This window comes from Protopterus annectens, chromosome 9.part0 (assembly GCF_019279795.1).
Source record: "Protopterus annectens isolate FY-2018-M chromosome 9.part0, PAN1.0, whole genome shotgun sequence".
Taxonomy (NCBI): Eukaryota; Metazoa; Chordata; order Ceratodontiformes; family Protopteridae; genus Protopterus; species Protopterus annectens.
This window is the reverse complement of record NC_056743.1, coordinates 948315620-948339148: the sequence shown is the minus strand read 5'-3', so window position 1 is coordinate 948339148 and position 23529 is coordinate 948315620. Positions and strand designations below refer to the sequence as shown.

Genomic DNA, 23529 nt, shown 5'->3' with positions numbered 1-23529 from the left:
GTTGTCTTGCTGTTGAAGCTTATTTTGTCCTTATATTGTACTTGTTGTGCCCTTTTAATCTCTTATCATGCTTATACTTTTCTTGTACTGTTTTACTTTAAACATATTTGTTATGCAAACCAAAGGTAATTCTGAGATCACATGAATATTTCTGCTAGTTTTATCAAATATCATAGTTTCAAACATTTTGTTTAATTGATAATGCCTTTTGTGTCTTTTGCTTGATTAATAATACATTTTGTGCTACTCGTTTTATTAATAATGTGTTTTGTGCCTTACAAGTGCTCTGCTTCCATTTTCTTTGCAAAATAAATCATTCATGCAAGTTCTGGTTACCTTGAGTAAATTTCTGGCCCTTTTTGTTTGTCTGAGCTCCATTTCACTCAACCAGCTCAATCTGCCTTCACCTTCAACTCTGCATCTCATGGCTTGAAGAAGTTGCTCTCTTAATCCCGGTTTTGAAACTATGTCGCGTGTCCAGTCCAGATAAAACAGACAAGTGTTTGTGGGTTCAGTTCAAGCAGTTTTATTACACACAAACACATCAGGAATGAGGCTTTGTAACTTAAGCGTAAATAAACTTATAAATAGACTGACTACTACACTCACACATGTTAGCACTCTGGCTGTTTCTCAAAATGGCACTGCTGCCTGCATGTGCTCATTATTTATATACGCACGTGCTTACATATGGAAATGCTTCTTAAAGGTACATATTCACACTCTGTTCTACAATCAGGATCCCTAAATAATAATAATAATGCCAAGAAATGTAAAGAACTGTCACAAAATTCCTGTATTGATGCATTATCTGACTGGACTCTTAGTCTTCATTATAAAAACAGTAGAACATGATATATTCAGCTTCAGTTATTCATTCATTTTCAAGACCTGATTTATGTTATTCAGGGTGTTTTTAAAGCTGTAACCTGTTCAACTAGTAAGGGATGAAGACAGAGAAAACAGTCCTAGAGAGGATTTCTAATTCACCATATTTGGAAAGTCATACAAAAGCACAGACAAGTTAACAACACTAACTGCTGCACAGACATTTTGCCAAACATGCTCGGTTATCACTCATAATTAAAAACAAAATATGGAATTATTTCAGTTAACTATATGGGAATCAATTTTTCACTGGTCTGAAAATCAAAAGATAATGCAGTGAAACACTATTAATGACAACAGATCTGAACAGAGAGTTGGTTAGTTTAACACGATTCATTATCCTCTCTCATTTCCATTATTTACATTTACAGTTTTGAATATGGATCTGATTTAAGATTAAGTATGGGGCGAAATGAATGACTACCTTTTAACTTATTACTATTTAAAATTCTATCGCGGTTAGACTGTGACTCGTATCTTCCAGTATAACCATTGTATGAAAATGCTTCTAGTTTTCCCTGTTGTTTATTCCAACATCCCTATCCACTGCACAAACTGCTACCTCTAGGGATCTGGTAGGAATGTGCCGTTGTTATATATCTTTTCTTATTATTTTCACTTGGATGCAAAGGTCTCCCCAGAAAAAAAAGTGATCATTGTGGGATCTCTGTGGAAAACCTCATTATTAACTGTCCAAATAAAATAAAAGAACAGGGGGCTGTACTAAAGATAAGGCAGAACAGGTGAGATCCTGCAGAAGTGGTTTGGATACCAGCCTATAAAGCTCTTCCTTCTACCATAATAATGTGAAAGGGTTCCTCATTGTGGATTATAATAGGAATATGTGGACATAGTATGAGAGAGGTTGGATATAATGGTATAACAGAAAGAAGTAATGAAATACCATCCTGCATGCATTAACAAATCTTCTGCTTTGGACAACACTCTTTTGTACATCGTATGGCTGCCAAAAATGGAATTGAACCATAGATTCATAGGTCATTTGGGTTGGAACGAACAAAAAATACAAAGCATTTGCTAAATATGGCTAATTTAATAAATTTTGCACAATTATTTCCAAAGCTCCTGTGAAAAAAATGTGTCAGTCTGAAATAACTACCTGTATTTTCCTCATTAAAACTGTGGTCATTCTCAATCTTGAGGCATGTAAAATGTATAAAAGGTAGGGAGGTGGAATTTTATTTCTCTGAGTAAAAAAAATCTTTCTGTGGAAAGAAAGATTTACTGCAAATCAGTAAGTCAAATCACATCAGAAATACTGCACCATTAACAGAAAGGTTTTGAGGGACAAGTATATCCCACAGAGGATATTGCTGCTTTAGAACAGACTCCCTATCCTCATAAAACAAAGTCCATCTCTGTCCATATTCAAGTGCAGCTTGCATCTTTGGATGAAAAACAGAAAAATTTACCTAGGCACTGCTTTCTGTACTACTAATGACCATAACCTGCAAATAAATAATTTATCTCAAGCACGGGTGTCCTCAAATTATATATTGCAAGGTCAAAGTCATTTTCATAAGTGATAACATATAATTATTGCCCAAGGGATGGGTAGGCAATTCTCTAAGCACAAAATTGTAAATTGACAAAGCTTAATATGGTTCACAATGGCAGCTAACCTATTACTTACCTATGAACATATTAAAGGCAGTAACATTATTGAAACTGAAGCTAAATCTTTACAAATGTGAAAAAAATTGACATGCCAAGATGCATTACCATGTTTAGACACTAGCTTGTTTGACTCATATTGCGTCTTGGCCATGAAATAAGAGACTCTTGAAACAGGAGGAACATCAACCTTTGAATTTCAAAAGAAAACAATTTCCCTTGAGCTCTTAAAGAGTAGAACGATTGTCAATCACTATATGCTTTCTTACTTCAGTTCAGCGCAGTCGGACTTTCATTTGCAATCAGAAATCAGACTAGATCCCATTTATTTGATGGATTATGTAACACATTTTGCTCCTTCTAATTCAGAGTTAGATGCAGTTCAGCACATACCTTTAGATACCAGTGCAAAGAGATCCAATAAGTTAATAGTTAGACTTCTGAATACCATTTGTAAATTTAAAGGCATTCATTTTCTATTTTTGTTGTGCAAATTCAAAGCTGCTTATATAATTTATTTTATAGTGTGCAGTGCTTAGTCTTACTTTTCTTAAAGAAAAGAGTGTCATTGTTCACTTTTAAATGTGTGGCTGGCAATTTACTATTAGCTTAAGGGTATGTGAATTTGAATGGAACATTTTCAACTGCTTTTTTTTTCCTTTCCAAGAGTTTCTGCTCAGGCTATTGTCATTGTGCAAGTATTTCATGGCTGTGTTATTTTATGGGTAAACAGTAATTGTGATTTTGATATGCTAGTATATTTTTAGCTGCCTGCAGCATTGCCATAAAGAATGGGAATGGATATTTGATTCTAGACACATATTGTTAACCTCACTTAGAAAACACTATACATTGTGAGTAAAATACCCATGGTCAGGTTTTAATTGCTGTTGGTAAGACTGATTTAGAAGTCACTTAGCTCAATCTGAAGTCATGTAATCCTGGAGAAGTGATTGCAACTCTGATCTGTAGCTATACAATGTAAAGCTCAGTTAGACATAGCTGGTATTGGCTCTTACCTGAGGCAGCAGAATGGGTTTGACCTATACTGTTAAGACTAGTCAGCTCTCATACATTATTTCATGTAAGCAGTACAGATTAAATCATGTACCCTCCTATATATTGGAGGCACTTATGCAAATAGCAAAACCATGACCCCTATCTGTTAGATAAAACTTGGTGTCCATAGGTGGCATTATTTTCTTTCTCATCACAATGCCAGATAGGTCTGAACAAAGCACATGAAGCCACATTTTGTTTAACAGCATAAACTGTGGCAACAGGAGCAAAAAGCAATGAGGGCACGTTTTAGAGTATAATCCAAAAAGCAATGAGGGCACGTTTTAGAGTATAATCACTATAACAGTACAAAGTGGCAAATTTCTCAGTAGAGCTATAGCTTTCATCAGATCTTTTTATCATAACACAGCACACTAGGAAATTTAATTAACCTGCAGGAAAAGCACTGGGAAATGCCTGGCAATCATGTCTGTCCAGTATCAAATCTTGCAGTAGTACTTTGTATAGCCTATTACACAAGAACAGCTCATAGATATTCAACAATGAGCATGCTGACTGTACAGCCTAACCAGCTTGCCCATTGTAAATCAAGCATATACTAATAGAAAAAATCCAAACACTGAAGTACCATTGAGTGTTCAAACTTTATACTGGTAAATGTTTAGAGGACAGAGCAAAATATGAGAAAATCACATATGTTCTGTAAACCCAAATAATTAGAAATGTACCTGATTTTTCTTACATTTGTGCATTGTCCATTGTAAAATCTCAGCAGTAAAAAAAAAATACAGTAAATGGCCAGTTAAGCAGAAGCTTGCAGGATATAAAGCCATGAGCATACGTATGGTCTTGGTAGGGTCTACATTGAATGTTCGAAGATTCAAACATTCGAGTGTCATACGGTTGACACCATATGATCGGATTTTTGAATGTTCGAACATTGTAATGGAGATCTCCGTACAGTTCATTATTGGAAGATTTCCATTTTCTGTACTGTAGTGCGATCTCGGAGTTGGTATATTTAAAGAGTGGGGGGTGTGCAGTGTACAGGGTGGCTTGCCCCCTGCTTAAAACGTTAAGGTAGGTGTTTGGTGTAGGTTTTTTTTTTTATTAGATATTTGAACATTTGAAAGTTCGATCATATGGTGTTGACCATATGGTAGTCGAACTTTCAAATGTTCATTTATCTAATATAGACCCGGCTTGGTATACCAACCTGGTGATGATAGCCCTCGATAGCATGTGGTTGGGACAGTCACATGCAGAAAAAAGGGCACAGCTGGCACTCATGTTAATGCAGGCATATACATCAGCCAAAAATAGCAGGGATTGCAACCCTAGTTAGGAAACATGCAGTAACTGTTGCCATAGTGATGGTCTCCTTGACTGAGTGTCACCCAACTGGAAAAGAATGGTATGATTGGTCTTGGACAGCTGATGTCTGTCATGCAGTGTGGGGATAAAAATGTGTAAAGCGCTTCCCATTTATATATTTATTTTACATTTGCTAACTGGGTAGGTGGGCTGATCTGAGGACCCTTTTCAGCCATGACCTAGAACCAATGAGCAAATAAAAAGTGTTGCTAAAACCTGAGCTCATTGAAGAGAAAGCTCATGTAATAGTGGGGTAAAGAAATTTTCACTTACCCCCAAGGCTGTGCAATCTCAGAGTTAGTACCTATAGACAAATGGGGGTGTGGCCAGTACAACATATGCATGTCCACTGAGAAAACAATGTTTTTTCAAAGTTTATATTACGATCAGTAATATGTGATGTCTGCTTTATTGGTGGAACCAGTTTTGACAACAGATGTCTCAGTGCCTAGTACTAGCTGCATGCTATAGTTTTCATAGCATCTTACAAAGACATATTAGCCTCTTTAGATGCATGTCAGCCTGACTCATTTGTTGATGTAACATTTTGCTGTGTACTAAAGAGCAGTAAATGTGTAAAGTATGTACAAATCTGCATACTTGAAGTTTCTAGGCTTTTGCTTGCATTTTAGTACTATGACCTTAAAATATATACTGTAGTGATAGTTCAGACAGAGTTAACCCAATATGCTTTTTATTATTTTAGTTTACTAGGTTCCTAAGTACTTACTTAGGAAATAGTGATATGTGGGGATTTTAATAAGCCTAGCCTTACATTTGCATGCTAGCTTTTAGCTCTTACATTCCCATATGGGTAACCCAGAAGTCTTCAGAACAAGAATAATACTATCCCTATTAGGAGGGACATAGGTGCGAAACCAAGAACAGATTGGTGGTTTCCCATCTGTTCATTCAAATTACATTTCAGAAGAGTAAAAGAAGTACTAGGCAAAGTGGAAGATGGCTCCATAGAAGAGGTATTTATTATTTATTTATTTGACATTTGTCGACCAGCATAGTCCACCTGAACAAGAGCCCTCTTTCAGTGAAGGCCCAGGGAGAAAAGCTCCACAGTACAAATTAGCAAAAAAAATTACAAGATTAAAGTCGAGTAAAGTAACAAAATATTAAATACAACAAATGAATGAGTGTCCAAGAGGCTCCGCAGTACAACAAAGCAAAATAAATCAAAATATTTGAAGTAAAGTATAGTAAAAATGGTTTACCTTTAAAATGTTGCAACACACTTGTGCAACTGTTCATTTACCAGACTCAAAATGTCAGAAACTGCACCGTCGAATCCTTGGAAGAGTGAACCTGGTCCCCAAGGAATGTTAACTCCCCAGGAATGTCGAAGTTTTGTCAAACACCCATCAATTCCAGATGTCTCTGACCACCGTTATACAGGGTGGCAAGCCCCACTGCACTCCATGTGTATTCTCTGTGATAAATACCTATCCTTGCAAGACATTTTATTTAAGTAGCAAAAGAGACTGAGATCCATTCAGTGGGTGTTCATCCTACCACGAGGCACATGAACATTTAACAGGTCAGACAGGATAGAGTTTGTCGAGGATCTGTACAAAGGCAGAGGTTACCTCTTAATGGCATGTAAGATATCAAGAAAAGGGATAAGGCTTTGAGGTGGTATGCATAGTTTTATGACAGAGGCCCTTGACTTTTTAGTAGAAAGCACTGTGGCTGCTCCAGTTGTGACAAGTGTTTGGAAATGCACATAATGAACTGGACATTACATTTAATGATCAGCCTGATGAAAACAAAGTACAGCAGCATGATTACATCCCTTACCCTGGGTACCATACTTCTAGATATAAGCTTTGTGATGAAAACGGGCTTCCTTACAATAGTGGACACATGGTGATGAAAGGACAGTTCAGTGTCAACAAAGGTTGCCAGATAGCTGACTAGTGAATCAACTTTCTGTGATCTGTTGCCAATGTGATAGTTACAAGGGAAGTCAAGTCATGCTTGCCAAAAGATACAGATATACATTTCTTGCCATTTAGCTTCAGTCCGTGGTTTTGAAAACCGCTATTTGTTTGGAAAAGGCCATCATAGAGGATTGTGGTGACCTCTTGGAAATTTATGATAGCATCAGATTTACAGCTGTCTGCAAACTTGGTCAGACATTGATCCTAAACATTTGCATTGACATATGTGAAGGAAATGCTGAAGAGGAGTGGCCCAAGGACTGAACCTTGGGGTACACCACTAGTGGCAAGTTATTTGGAGGTGGTAGAGCAACCATTCCTAATTTCCAGGTTTCCATTTGTGAGCCAATGTGCTATCCAGTAGGTTACATGGGGATTTACATTTAGCTGAGAGAGTTTATCTATGATATCTGAGTGCAGCATGGTGTCAAATACCTTTGTTAAGTATAGATATGTAATGCATACTGATTTGCCCTCATATATTACTTCAGTAAGCTTCTCAAAGAAGTCAGCCAGGTTCTCTATGCAGGATCGTCCCTTGATGAACCTGAACTGATGCAGGTTGAGAGTTTGTAGGTTACCAATGTCTTTATTTATTAATTTCATAATAATCCTTTCAGTATCCCTACATATGAGGCTTGTCCAGCTTTCAGGTCTATAATTACTTGTTGGCTGGTGGCAATGATAACAACCTTATATTCTGGGCAAAAGAGGGCATAGCTAGTAAACCTGTGCCAGCCTTTCCAGCCAGGTGTGTGTGTGTGTGTGTGTGTGTGTGTGTGTGTGTGTGTGTGTGTGTGTGTGTGTGTGTGTGTGTGTGTGTGTAAATCAAACCTCAAAACGTGTGTGTGTGTTTCAGCTACTTGGGCAGGGACACCAAAGCGCTGGTTAGACAGAGAGGGTGCTGGAGGTCTAGCTTGGTCACTAAGCTGAGATCTCAACTCTATAGCTGTGCCAGTGGGGAGTTTTACTGGAGATCTGGAGAAAGAGGAAGAAACCAGCCCTGGACTGACTGTGGTTTCTGTGTGCTCTTAAGGGGCATTGCACTTTATGCAGAGAGCTACATCTGGAAATAGTGTGTGTATACTTGTCATCCTTCCAATGTACTATACATCCCCCACTGTTGCCAGTAGTGAGGACTGAGGCTCCTTGATTACTGGTCCAGGGGTGGATCATCACAGATTATAATAAAGCAGAAGAAATAGTAATAAAATATTGATACTAGGTTACTGCAGAAAGAATTTAAATTGCAACACTTTAATACTTTCATTAAGGACACAGATTTAAATATTCTTATTAAATTATCTGTTGAAGCAATGAACTGCTTATTTAATTAGGTACTATGTTAGCAATTTTGTATTAGTTAAGCCATTTAATTGTTGGCTTTAATTGATGGACTATTTAACTGCAATGATATGATCCTCACTTTATTCTGCTTTGTATCCATGCTTTATTTATTCACACTATACCCTGTGACTCAACCATGACGATTTTAATTTCTTACAACATTTTTGGAAACTCAGAGAGTATAGTAATTATTTAGCAGTAAAAGTAGAGTATGTAACAGTGAAATAAAGAAAATAATGTATAACTAGTACAGAATAAATCAAGAGTACAGCTATAAATTACACAAAGTGAGAAGTATTACAGCAGCAATAAACTAAAAAAGAGTGGGACCACAAGTGATCGAAAATGCATCACAATACTGTCCCTCCACTGTATTTTACAGATTAGTAGCACACAACAACCAGTAATAATGTTAGTCAGCCACTACGACTGTCATTATGTGGTTGGTCTGCATATTATAAGTGTTATTATATTTGCTGTACATGTAAATGCAACCTGTTTATTACTATATAACACTGCTGCATATATCAAATCATATTAACTTCTGACGTGATTATATTCACCCATTAGACAATTCTAAAACTCCATTTCTGCTAAGAAACAGATTCATTTTTCAATGTAAATTCTTCATAATTTTTGTAATTTTTGCAGCTCTAATGTAGCTTTTTTTCCCTGGGTCTCTACTGAAAATGGTCATTAGTAACCAAATGGACCATCATGGAAAACAAAAAGGCAAGAAAGAAAGAAATACAGAAAGAAAGAAAAAGAAACAGAAAAATGTATGTATGTTTAATTGTTGAATTGTTTAGGCAATTCTCAAATCCTCCATCCAGCTTTGGACAACTAGTGGTGCATATATCTGTCTGATAGTGGTCGACTTTTCTGTCATACATGGTAACCAGTTTAACAGTATTTACTGGGTTGGTATGATGGCCACTATGCAAGGTAGATGCCTGGCATGAAATTACCAGGGGGATGAATGATACAACTGAGATGACCCATTCCGGCAAACAGTGCTAGAGTCTGTACACTAACCTGAAATGGTGCCAACCTGAGCAGTTTCAACAGGTCAAGGCAGAGATTAGGAGACTGTAACATACACAGAAAGGCAGGCATATATTATAATCACTTTTATCCTCCTCTTTATTATATTACCTGGTGTCTTTGTGTATTGAGTTGTGCATACTTTTCTCAATAGCAGCCAAGCAATGAGATATAAATATGACAAGATTTTCTAGAAGGTGGGAGTGTCTCTCTTGGCAGTGGGGTATGTATGCCATGAGTGGTATTATGCTCCATACATAACTACATATATACATACATATATAAACACATAAACATATTTCAGTCACTGACATTAATGCCCCGCTAGCATGTGCCAATATAAAAAACAATTATTCCCAAAAGTGTTCAAATTGTTTTTAAACATACCTAAACGAGTGCTTGATTTAATTACATTTGGTAATCTATTCCATGCATCAGCTATCCTCTCAATCATTTAGTGCATCTCTCATTCCTTGATAACATCCTACACATATTGTCTGATGATTCTCTACTAATCTTTGATATCCCCGTACATTCTCAGAGGTAGTCGTCACTAAATGCCTCTTAAATATTGATATGAAACTCTCTATAAATTTAGATATTTTAATCTTTCATAATAACTTTAAGTTTTCAGATCCACAGATACCATTGGTATATTTCTGCTGTACCTTTCCAGTTTCCTAGTGCAAGTTTTCTTATAAGGTATCCATATTTATATTCCATAATCTAGTTTTGGGCTGATCTAACTTATAAGCAAGGATTTCATCATGTTTAATTTCCTTGACATTATAAATATTTTCATGCAACCTTTAGATTTATAACTATCATTAAATAGCTGGTTGATAATGATCTGAAAAACAACTTAAAGTTGCACTTACCCTTGCACCTCTATCCTTAAATGAATGCAACAATCGATTTTTCCTTATATAAAATTATAGTTTCAATCATTCTGTGCATCAATAAATATTCGCTCTTCAATCTGTGTCAAACAAATGTCACATGCTTACTTTTCAATGTATTTGTTGTGAACATCTGCCTTTTTATTCCTTTTTTATTTTCTTCAACATGCATTGAGTCCTCATATTGCTGAATACTTATATCCTGAATTCCAAAATTGTTATTGGTAGTATCATATTATATGGGTTGATTGATCTTTACTGGCAGTGTACAGTCACTTTCCTATATGCAGTAGCATAGCTAGGGCAGGGCATGTTGGGCAGTTGCCATGGGTGCAAAGTGTTAGGGTTAGAGATCAGCAGATCTGGATCTCTTTAAAGCAATGCTGGCTTTTAAAACATGGTATTGAATGTGCAGTGAAACCTCAGCACTGCAGCACTCTGTATGTGGTTTAAATTAAAGATTTTTTTTCTTAAATTAAAATGTGAGCACTAAAGTGCTCCATGCAAGCTGGGTATAAGCTGTGGCGACTGTTTGCTACATTTGAAGCAAGCAATTTACTACACTTTAAAAGAAGAATTTTTTTTTTAATAAAATGTGCGAAAGGAGGTTTGCGGTCAGGGCACAGAAAAGGGACCAGAATGGCTGGACCAGGAGGGTGGGAGTGTCATGCATCTGGCCACTTGGTTAGAGTGCAAGTAGAAGGAATTTTTTTTTTTTTTTTTTTTTTAATATTCATTTATTTATTATTCTTCTATGGAAGAGCTGTGGAGGGGCATGGATCTAACTGCAATATGCCAATTGCCACAGTGTAACAATTGGCATATTACAGTAATTTTTTTTTTCTTGGTCTTCAATGGAAAAGTGGGGGAGCATGGATGTAATTGTAATAAGGTGATTGGTACAATGTACAGGGGATGTGTATGTAACTGAACAGCATATTACATTTTAGTGTTTTTTTTTTTTTTTTTTTTTTTTATGTTTGCTCTTCATTAGAAGAGCTGGGACGGTAAGACACCACACAGCACTGTTGAGCCAGCCATGCTTCTCCCTAAATGAGTTCTATTTGCACTTAGCCTATATTACTTAGTTGTCAGCTCATGCATTAATATATGTAATAACAGTTTTCCAAACTGTGCCAACTGCGCAGCTACAATCATCTTCAGTAAGTCTAGATTTATTATTAATAATACTAAGTAAATTATTGAACTTTTGAAATGAGGAACACAAATCTCCAATACAATTGGGTGTTAACTTTATATATAAGCAGCATTTAGCACGCTGGAAAAGTTACTTGCACTTCAGCAAATTATTACTGCCATACTCATTTAATGAATCCACTCTCAGCAACAAAAACAAATAAAGAATTCATAGGTTCATAGGAGGTTACTAAGCTAGTGGCTCTAGAGCCTTTACAAGTCTAGCCATGTTAATCCTAAGTATCACCATTTGTTCCTTTTGGGTAGTTTGCAGAACAAATTTATGAACAGAGTGGGTTTGTGATCAACAGTGGCCACCCCTCTCCATGAGGGACATGGGTGCCACCCCAGGGGTGAATCTGTGGTCTCCCATCCAATTATCTAGGTTGCATTTAAATAGGGTCAGTGAGGAGCTCTGTTTTACATGAACAGGAAGTCTATTCCAGAGGAGTGACAGTCTCTGGGAGACATAGCTGTCTGTCCAGCATGTTGTGTTAATGTCACAAGCTAGGCTGAGATCTCTAGAGTGAGTGAGTCTTGTGCCATTTGACTTGCAGACATGCAGCATTTCCATTAGGGCAGGGTTGGAGATTGTCCTATAGGCCAGGTACAAGTCACCTCTTAGCAGCCTATAAGATACACAGTAAAGTGACAGGGCTTTCAGCCTGTCCATGTAGGTCATGGTTTGGAATCCCTGTATTTTGTTATTGAGAAACCACTGAGGTCACTCCAGCTGCTGTATGTGCCTGGTGATGTAGATGCAAAAGGGTGCATTATACTCTCTTAGTGGTCTGATGAGGGTCAGGTATAGTGGAGTTATAACCTCCCTTGATCTGGATGCTATGCCCTTGCTTATAAGCTGTGCAACATAACAGGCTTTCCTTACCACTGTGGAAATTTAGTGGCCAAAGTTCAGACTGCTATCAACCTATGTTCCCAAGTCTCCACAACTGGGTTGAAACACAGGGGGTGCTGTCAATATTGTAATTTTTAGGGAATTCCATTTTGCCAAAGGGAATAATAATGCATTTTTTTGCATTAGTTTTAGACCATGACTTTGGTATCCATCATTTGTTTGTGTTAGCCCTTCTTATAGGTTTATAGGTTCATAGGTGTGTACTTGGCTAACGGTACTGGAGCCTATATAAGCCTAGCCCAAGAAGATTCCCTGGCATCATGCCACCCAAAGTTAGTTCCCAGTGCCCCTGTCAAGCAAGGCCACTGAAGTAATCCCTGGGATGAACTCACAATTGCCCATCCACTCGTCAAGATTTCTCTTAAAGAGGGCCAGTGAAGTGCTCTGCTTGACGTGAATGGGAAGTTGGTGCCAGAGTATGGGAAGTATGTGGGTTAGGAACCTGTCCCTTCAGCATGTTTTGTTTATTGTGGTAATGAAATTTAGGTCCCTGGAGTGTGTGGCATGGAGGGGATTGGGATTTCTTTAGGTGTAGCATATCTAGCAGCTTTGGGTCAGACATGGCTTTGTAGGTCAAGCCGAGATCGCCTCTAAGTAGGCGATAAGAGAGAGTATAGTTGGAGTTTTTTTGAGTATGTCTGTATAGGACATGTGTCTTAGGCCTAAGATCCTCTTAGTGAGGTATTTTTGTGGCTTTTCCAGTTGTTGTAGGTGTCTAGTGAGGTACATACCAAATGAGACATATTCTATAATAGGTCTAATGAGGGATGAGTAGAGAGGGATTATGACTGCTTTCTTCCTGGATGAGAAACCTTTTGTAATGCCACATAGAAGGACATTCTGACTAGAGTGGCAATGTGGTTATCAAAGGAGAGGTTGCTATCAACCTGTGTGCCCAGGTCTCTTTATCACACCTTCAGTGTTTAGTGGACTACCACCTATGTAGTAGTTCATGAGGCGGTAGTCTGTGGGCACTGAATTTTTCCCAAAGGGAATGACAATGCACTTTTTGGCATTGAGCTTAAGGCCATGGTTCTGGCACCAGTCACTGGTGTCAGTGAGGCTTTTGTAGAATCTCTACATCAGTTGAATTATCAGTAATGGTTCCCAGTTTGCAATCATCTGCGAACTTGGTCAGCCAGAGTCCCTTTGTGTTGGCTTGAACTTCAGAGAAGTAGATGCCAAACAGGAGAGGACCCAGGACCGAAATTTGTGAGACACCACTTGTAACTGGTTGGTAGTCAGATTTGTAATCTGCTACTTTCACAGTGTGGGTTCTATCAGTGAGCCAGTTGGCAACCCATCTTATAACATAGGGGTTTACACCTAGTTTAGTGAGTCTATCTATGACTCCTGGGTAAGGGATGGTGTCGGAGGCATTGTCAAGATCTAGGTAGGTTGTTGTGAACTACCTTGCCCTCATCCACAGCTCTGGTGACAGACTCAAAGACGTCTATCAGTTTGACCAGGCATGAGCTACCTTTCACAAACCCAAACTGCATGGGGTCCAGAGTTTGGAGATTCCCTATGTCCTTATTTATAAGGTCCATGATGGTGAGCTCCATTCCTTTAATATATTGACATCATTGGGGGACTCATTGTTTGCTCACAGTTTCTAAAAGAAAAAAATCAAAACAAGTGACAACAGGTTTCAAAGAAGTAAAACAATTAAGTCAAACTGAGTGAGAAAATCTCACAACTAGTATGGAAATAAATATTAAATAAAATACAACAAGCTGACCTTTAACAAGGTAACCTGATTCATAACATAGATCCTGCGTAGTGCCCTATCATGGCTGTTGTGCCAGTCACACTAAAACACTGAGCATCTCTTTTTTCATGAGAAAATGCACCCAGAAACTTCTGCTCACTATCACTTGCAGTTGAACATCTTTTCTTACCAGCAGTCAGCCCTGCCAACAGCCTGTGTGAATTTATAGATGACTAAGCCCCTTGGGATGACCAGAGTTTGCCTTTCTACAATATATTCCTTTCTTCCAATGTACAGTGAAAATCAGAAGTAAAAAAATAAAATATAAATCAAAATAAATCTTCTCCTACCAACAGTTGCACAATGAGTGACAAACCAACACTGGGTGTTTTCAGATAAGCTGTGATTGTATGTGTATCATATGAGTACACTACAGAGTTATTTTTTTCTTATCATTCAGCAGGCCTGGTTGAGGAGGAAGTCATGGAGAAGTGATAGTCATATTGACACAAACTGGTTGATGACTCTGGTGCTGTGTCCCCAGCGATCATAACATCTGCCTCTTATAATGGCAATGCAGCTGACCTTGCTGAAAGTGAAATATAGGGCTCACTGGTTGGCTCTGTGGACATTTGTCAGAGAAGGGGCATAAATGTTTCTTCTGATAGTGGCACACAGGGGAATCATCTTTGGTTAATAATGTTTTCTCAATAATTTGTATCATTCTCTTTCTATCTACAATACTAAACACTCTCATATGTTAATTTGTTAAAGACATATTTCTGCTTAAATGTACTTTTAAAAAGTTTGTATAATTCTTTTCAGACTATGTATAAGACAAAACTGTAGTACTTTTATGTAAATTTGTTGGGTCTACTTTAATCCCGTGAAAGCCGAATCGGTCAAATACAATTTGCGCGATACATAACGAGCGAAAAGCGAGTACGTTGAATGCACTAAACCGCAAAAGTGGAAATATCGAATTTGCACAGTTGGCTCATCTGCGGAATAGCTCGGTAAGGTAAGTGTGGGATAGTTACGGACCTTAGGGTTAGGGTGCGGGTTAAGGTAAGTGCATAGATAGGTAATGTATGTAAGGTTTAGTGTAGGGTTTTGTTAAGTGTATGTGTGTGTGGAATATTTAGTTTGTTTGGGTATAGCTCAGTAGGGTAAGTGTGCGGTAGTTATGGACCTAAGAGTTAGGGAGGGGTTAAGGATAGTGCATACATAGTTGTGTATGTAGGGTTAGAAGTAGGGTTTTGGTGCTTTACTTTAGGGTTAGAAGTAGGTTTTTGGTTAGCGTGTGTATGTGTTGTTTTTTACTGTGTTTCGGTAGGTAGCATGTTGCGGGCGGTGGGGTTGGCCATCTATGAGAGATCAAGATTTTGAATTTCATGGTTTGGTGCGTTCGACGTATTCGAGTTTCACTCATTATGGATCGCACGAGTTGTATTCAACTGATTTGGCTTTTGTGGGAATAAAGTAGACCCAATTTGTTTAATACTTGTTATATTTAAGTTTCTATTTGGAGCTTTTCTCCTTGGGTCTCTGCTGAAAAAGGACATCTGCCCAGCCAGACTAACCTGGTTAACAAATGTCAAATAAAATAAATAAATAAAATCTTAATATCAGTTGTGGAGGCTGATGTTACCTGAGGTGAGACAGCAGCTGAGTTGCTGCTTCAGCACCATGGAGAGCTTCCTTGTACAAACCTTCATGTCATATTCGGGCCACAAGAGTTGACTTATGGCTAGCTGTTGATCTCTGCAACAGTCTGTCATCTGATGAAAGTCCGTGTGCATTATCACCCAAGTGTTTCTCTTACTGTGTCATTCCCCATACCTTGTTTGTTTTTCAACCCCACCTTCATATAAGGCCATGCTCATCTTTTGTATGTATACAACCTCCTGAATCTCTATGTCTGTATTTCAAGTATGTTTGTCTGTCCCTTATACGTTCACATTTCCTTCTAACTTTAATCTTCAATTTTACCTAATGCATCAACCCTTCTTCTTATATAATAAAATATGTCTGTTTACCCCACAATAAATTAATCCCCCTCACTTATCCTACATATAAAAATGACTGACTTTACTCTCACAATCAACCTTTGATACAATATGGTTACCCTTGTGCATTTTGCTCTGCTTGCTATATTGTCCATTTTTGCCTCCCAGTGTCTCCTTTTCCTCCACATTCGAATGACAACTAAACAGGTGGTCTGGATTCATAGGTATGCAGTACATCACTGTGCAGGTGGACACAAAGGAACTGCTCTGTGATAGCCTGCATTGGTGGTGTGGCCTGAACCCCCCGGTAGTGTTACTTATCCACTATGTCAACTCGGTGCTGCTCTTCCCAGTAACATGGCTGCTTGGTTCTAATATGTTTTCCTATCTTTGGCATGTTGGTGATATTCTGTCTCTAACACATATCTGATTAGCTTTTGGCTGCAATGTGCTGTCACCTTCATGTCATTTAGCACTATACAGGTATGCAGAATTTGTCTATGAATCCCTGCAAGTGTCTGAAAAATGTCATCATCTGAAGGAACTCATGCACTACCCCTTTGTGATTCAGTTTACTATTCTAAGCCACACAAAACAACTATAACATATCTTTAACAATATACTGTCATAAGTTCATTAAAACTGTTGTAACCTCTTGTGGTTCAGAGTTGCATAAATTCTTATTGATAATGACATGAAGTCATAAGTTTCAACTTACCCAATAATTTTTACAGAGTGTGTTCCGTGTCTGCGATACTTTTCTGGATTTCTTTCCATAACCAGCATGTGTCGATATATTCCACCTTTGTAAACGAAGAAGTCTTCATGAACCTCCAAAATAGCTGAAAAACAATGCACTGGAAGTTAGGCTCCTCAGCCTGCTTTTTTTTTTTTTTTTTTTTTTTGCTAAAGACCTCTTTGTTCTGCTAATACAAATCCTGAACATTACTTTATTTGTACAAACAGTTATGGGTTATGACAAATTATTAACCTTGATTACAGAATGTTCAAGATCTAAGAGACTAATATGAAACTTAAAGTGTTTTCAGTAAGTTGTTATTACAAATTGAACTCCATATAGTTAATAACCAATAATTCAAAGCTATGATTTCTTTCATATTGCATTTTTCCTATGATGCTAAAACTTTTCAAAAACTTCCTTTATCAGGAGAACATGAAAGGTAAAACTCATCAGGTTGCTTTGCCTCCTTGTAATGGAATTATGAAATAAAGCCCCCACACTTGAGAAGGCTAGAGCAGACAGCCTTACATAAACCCAGAACTATAACATAATAATTCAAATGTCTTCCCAGGACATCTGTACATCGAGGTTTTGTGCAAGAGCGCAGCTTAAGATCTAACAGCAACAGTATACAGCTGTAATTTCTTAATCCTGGTTTATAAGCATAGCAACATATACATAGGTTAGTACTAGACTATCTGCTTTTAAAGGCCATTTTAAGCCTGGCCAAATTTCTCACCACAAAGGTAAGAATCAAACCCTGTACCTTGTGTCTAGGAAGTAAACAGGTTATCCATTATGGGAACCCATATACCATTAAGTTTTTTCTCCAGCACCCAGCTAGGCCAAGCTGGCAATCCCTGATGCCTTCATTAGAAAAGTGAATACAATGAAGAAGAGTGACAGCTATCCCTTTTTCACTGGGTATGGAAGAAAATAGGTACTACAGTGTCTTTCTACAGGGAGACTACCTCAATGTCCACCAGTGATGGCTACAGCTCAGAACATTGGTAACAAATCAAAAATCCAGCCAGGGCGGCCACCCAGAATATCTGATCACACTAGCGCAAACCTTCTGCTCCTTGCATAAGCTGAATGAAAGGGAAAACTTTTGTAAAACCACCAAAATAAATAAACGCTGAATAAAAATGGCTCCTCTGATAAAAGTAACCATAAACTTTATTCAGGCAACTAAAAACAAAGCAAAAAACGGAATGCTTTCCTCGATAGTAATCAGAACTTCATCACAGTTTATTATACTACAGTTCAGTACTCATTTTACAGTGTACAAAGCCAATCAAATTACATCTAATTAAACCTCAGTCTCTTAAAGGAAACTACCAGTTCGATGTTAAGAACACTTGTAAAGCAAACAAATCAAAATATCAGCATTGCTATTTCATAAAACAATTCAAACCTTTGTACCATCGTAAAAAATCATATAAATATGTGGGATGTGCATCACAAAAAGCATGTTCTCTTCATAAAACTCTAATATACATGTACTTCTAATTAAAGAAGAATAAAAAAGAAATACATAATAAAACAGTTACAATTTGTGTCCTAACTCATAAAAATCACTCCAAGATACTTAGCTTAATATGCTTACAATGTTTTTTCTGCTTAAAATTCAACTTGATTTGCTTACCCTGGCCTTAAGAATACTTGTGATAGATTCTGAATCATTTAGACCGGGGGGTTGACATGCATTTAGTCTGAGCTGCCACATCAGTTCCTTCATTTCTAGCTTAACATCATCATCAGCCTCTCTAACAGATCTAAAGACTCGGTCATTAATAAAAAACCTACATCTTTTGAAGTTGGAACAAAATATTGAATGTTTTACAAGGCATTAGTAAGGTTCCGTTTTTTCAATATCATAAAGATGTTCCATTATGCATTCCTTCAGTTTAAGGATGGCATTTCACTGTGTAAAATGCCATGCAGTTTTCAGGAAGTAGCTACATAAATCACTTGAGCAGTATCGCAATCACATTTACCTGGATAGGATGACATTTGAGAGTAATTCTCAATAACTAAATAAGGGCCTTCATGTACTTACCTACATAATTTGCATCTCCCACATTTGGACATATGATGGACCAGGTTAATAATAAAAGTTTCTTTCCATTAAATTCTTAATACTAGAACATTTGTTAAAACCACCATAGGTTGCTCCCCTAATAAAACCTTCATTTCACTAGAAAAAAAAAAAAAACAGAATTCTGTAGTTGTTTAAATGTAATCACATATTTTGTAATTTCCTGGTTATGAGGTAGCACAAAGGGTACCAACATATTTCTATTTTGTACTCTTCCAGTATATAGCTGAATGTGTAAGATTTGCCTTATTTTCTTTAACAAACTTTAACAGACTTCTGTAAGTATATTTCCACCAGACTTTTCTTCCTGTAGTTTATACATCACTTTATCAGCTATAGTGAAATTTATCTAATACTAGACTGACATGCTGCTGGTTTACACATGATAAAGTCATTCTAGAAGTACCAGTATGTTAAATTATTATTGTGTGGGTGAGGTGAGTGCAGCACGGGGAGGGTGGGGGTCATATTGCTTCCTTCCCAAGGTTATTTCTTCAACAAACTTTTTTCCCATGGGTTTCTGATGCTGTGATATTACTTTATTCCCCAAGGGCTTCATTCATTCTTTTATTTTTATTTATTTATTGCTTACTAGGTAGCTAGAACATTTTTTAGCAATTTGCCCTGTTATATTTGTTTACCTGAATTTATACAGTAATACATACAACTCAGCATCTACTATGTGCATTGGAACCATTTGCTGTGCTGGTCAGCTGTTTCTAGTAGCTCCAAACAAACATACCTTTCGCTCTTCATTCATTTAGTTTAATATATTGTATTGCCTTCTATTCTTCTGCTGTAGTGAACAAATGTGCCCTTACACACTGTACTATATTAGTTTATACTGCATTATGCTCCCACACAATATCAGAGTTTAAATCAAACACTTGAATCTTTTTTTTTTTGTCATCCAGGAATAGTAATGATAATTTGTCCAGTGTCCAGACCAGGTGTTCCTTTATTTACAACATGGAAAGCAGGTCATTATAAGGATGACAAGCGGATGAGTTGCTTACAATAAGGCAAAGACTGAAATTGAAGACATCATGTCAGCCATGGAGATAACCTTGTTTAAACCCTACTTACCATTGTACAATCTCGTTCCTCATATGGAGCATATCAATCAGGGCTGAAGTTATGCAATACTACTTACTTATGTTTATTTGCATTTGTTTACCAGAAAATCTGAATGGGCAATTGGATATGCTTTTTCAGTGGAGACTCAGGGAGAAAAGCTACCAAAAAATCTCAGTAATACATTGTACAAGTTTAGAGTAATAATTTACACACTACTTACATAAAATGTTATAAAATAGAGCTGATTATGATTAGATACATGTTCTTAAAGTGATAATTAAATAAAATGTAAACATTATTTAAAATATATATAAAGACAAATGTAAGAAACTGTAAGAGAGTTAGGGAAAATGTTTCAATAGGAACTTGGTTCAGCAGAAAACATGTAGCTTAGTACTGGGAGTATAGAGAAGAAGAAGAATACAGTTATTCACAGCTGAGCATCCTTGAAAGAGCTGGAGATGATGAAGGTAATGAGAATTATTAGCAGTAAGGATATTAGTAGATACTGATGAGAGTAAGGAGTGTCTAACCAAGTGGGGATGAGTAAGTAGAGAACCAGGAACTTAGCAGATGTGATTCAAGATGACGGTAAGGAATTCCCCACACTGGATATGAATGTGGAATACAGAGCATCCCCATGGCCATTGAAAGATTTCTTAGAGGAAGCAAGGTATTTATCTTTAGAACACAGATGTCTTGTTGGTTTGCACTATTCTATTATTGGACTTATTGCTGGGTACTTTTCAAGGTAACACAGGATGTTGTGTGCAACTTTTAGCTGTGAGAAGGTGTGTTAATTAAGAAATTCAACTTAATTTAAGATTCTTAAGGCCTGAGTAATATATACCAGGTGCCCCACACCCTCAACGTTTTTTAAAGAACTTCTGCTATTTTTAACTATTGCAAGCAGATTGTTACATTTGCAGCAACTGGCTTGCTGCAGCGGATTACTAAACACAAGAATACAAAAAGCACTGAAGTGCTTTTCTGTGCCAGCATTCAGAAATGCCAGTATAGAAAACATTTTAGGAACTGAACTTCCTGATCATACCCTTAAAACCTTGGGCCTTCCTGAGCTGCAAGACAGCATTCAATAGTCTTTGTCTTCTATAAAAAGTGACGCAGCCAATTCCCACTTACTACTCAATGCCATGGTATGGTTGCCCACTTTGCCAAATTCTTGTTATGCATCTGATTAGGGCATTGCAGAAATCATTTTTATTGGGAATTTTGAAATAGCATTTGGCTGTTGTGATGTATCATATAGCCTTGCTGAAACTGGTTAAGTTGAGTCATTTGGATATTAATAAGATTGGAGAGTCATATAATAGTCTTGGTAGAAGATAAATTGTTACTTTGGTATTTCAGGTTTGTGCTGTCAGATACTGGGCAGCTCTAAAGAGAAGACCTAATTTGTGGTAAACTGTTTAAATGTTGTTTGCTTGGGAATACCAAATTTGGGTTTGTTGTCAATAATAACTCCTATGAGTTTGGTTTGTTACAGATTCAAGAAAGATAATATTTGAAAAAATGTGGAAGTTATTCTGTGAATCTCTAAAAGCTGTGCATATAAAGACCATGAGTTTACTTTTTTGGGCACTGAGTAATAAGTGGCATTGGGTGAGCCATTTTTTATAGATGAAAATGACTCTTGAATGCTGTCTTGTAGCTCAGGAAGGTTGGAGGCAGAACAAATGACTGTGGAGTCATCTCCGTACTGCATAAGTGTGGCGTTGACAGATACGGTGTGTGTTTGTTTATAAACAGGTTGAAAAGCAAAGGAGCAAGGATGGAGCAATTTGTCACTCCAACTGAAACAGACAACATGAGCATTTGGATTTATATTTGATGAATTGACCTCTATTGGATAAGTAGCTAGTGAAACAATTTAAAGTGGAGGCAGACAGACCAAGGTGAGGGACGTTATGAGCAAGATACAGTGTTGAATGATTCAAAAAGGTCAAGGAATACAGAAAAGTCTAACTTAATTTGGTTTTATCAATTGACTGGCTGTCTCTAGAAGGTTAAGAGTGGTTGTACTGCAGTTTGGACAAAAGCTGTGTTGTGAGGGTGAGAACTAGTTGGTTTTTATGATGGATTGTAGTAGGTGTGAATATATGCATCTCTCAAGGATTCTGACAGTGAAGGGAGAATGGCTATAGGATGAAAGTTACATGGATAGTGGATTTACCAGCTTTGTGAAGTGGGATGATATATATTTTTTTTTTCCACAGAGCAGAGACATAAGATTTGGAAATGGATCTACTAATGAGAAATGAGACAGAATGGGCTATGGCTTTGGCTGCATCTGCATCTGGAAGGTATTTGGCCTGTCAGCTGCTAAGGTATAAGTTTTAAATTTAGTAAGGAGTTTTGAGATGCATTTAGTGCAGAATGGGTGCAGAGTAAAAGCAAAAAAAAAAAATAATAATTAAATGTACAACAATGTACAGTTACTAACTTGGGGAGGAGTTCTGTAGTAATGGTGAGGTTCTATTAATGAAATGGGAGTTAAATGTGATGCTATATTTTTCTCGCTGGGGTAGTTTTTATCTGGTTTCAGTAGTTTGTTAATAGCCGAATGAAACATTTTAGAATTCCTGACTTGGGGCTCTTATAGATTAGTGAAATAGTTCTTTTTTATCACTCATTACTAGTTTCCTTGTTTCACAATATATATATATATATATATATTTTTATGTTTTGCAGGAGGCGGATGTTTGGACTGAGTGCCATTGTTTCCAGGCTGTATCTCTGTGTCTCGTACAGTTTATGGTTTCATGATTCTACCAGGTGGCTGCATTTGCCATGACCCTTTTCCTCTTAATGGGTGTTCATGATAGGTAGTATATAGTAGCTGGATGCTTCAGTGACTTGTTGAAGTAGGTGAGTTTGCAGTGGATGCCAGTTACACTTTTTTTGAAATTAATAGCATTTACACATTTAGATTTATGCAGAAATGTATTTATGTATTTATGTTTATTTATTTACTGGGTTAGTCCCATAAGGGAACAACAAGAAACTCTACAACAACAGGTAAAAGCTGGTTTAATATGACTTAAACCAATAAAGTAAAGTAACAAAAAGCAGCTAGCACAGCGAAACAGAGAGACAAGTTTATTAAACCAAAAAAAAAACAGTAAGCACGTTCATGCCTCAAATGACATCAATCAGATAAAATTACAAGCATTTCAATAATAAATTAATGAGCAAGTGCAATTCATCTTAAAACAGGTTTTAAAAATTTTTTTAACTAATCCAGAAATTGTCATGTTAGCGACTATTTGTTGGTCACTATGGTGTGAACTTTCTGTATACAGTCATACCCAGTAAAATAGGTGTTGAATTTGTTAGGCTTTTCTTGTCTATAATACTGGTAAGATTAATTTGATTTCCTGTTACTGGAGATTATCTTGGAGAATAATGTTTTTGTTTTTAATGATGTTTATTATTTACAAATGATTGGTGCAGCTATAGACACTATGTGTACCAATAGCTATGATAATATGGTTCTAGCCTATTTGGAGTTTTCTGTATGTATTTAATAATAATGCTTTCAGGGGATATATCTCCTATTATGGACATTTTGTGGATGATATTTTTATGGTCTGGAC

The 23529-nt window shown here is 37.0% G+C and overlaps 1 protein-coding gene across 1 annotated transcript in view; it reads right to left on the bottom strand.

The window, feature by feature from the left end:
* The window catches only part of TINAGL1 (tubulointerstitial nephritis antigen like 1), a 527427-nt gene that overhangs the window by 84610 nt on the left and 419288 nt on the right, over positions 1-23529 (bottom strand). The window contains exon 10 of the mRNA XM_044083684.1: positions 16711-16834. Within this exon, the coding sequence (XP_043939619.1) occupies positions 16711-16834 (124 nt within the window). The remainder of the gene's footprint in view (positions 1-16710; positions 16835-23529) is intronic.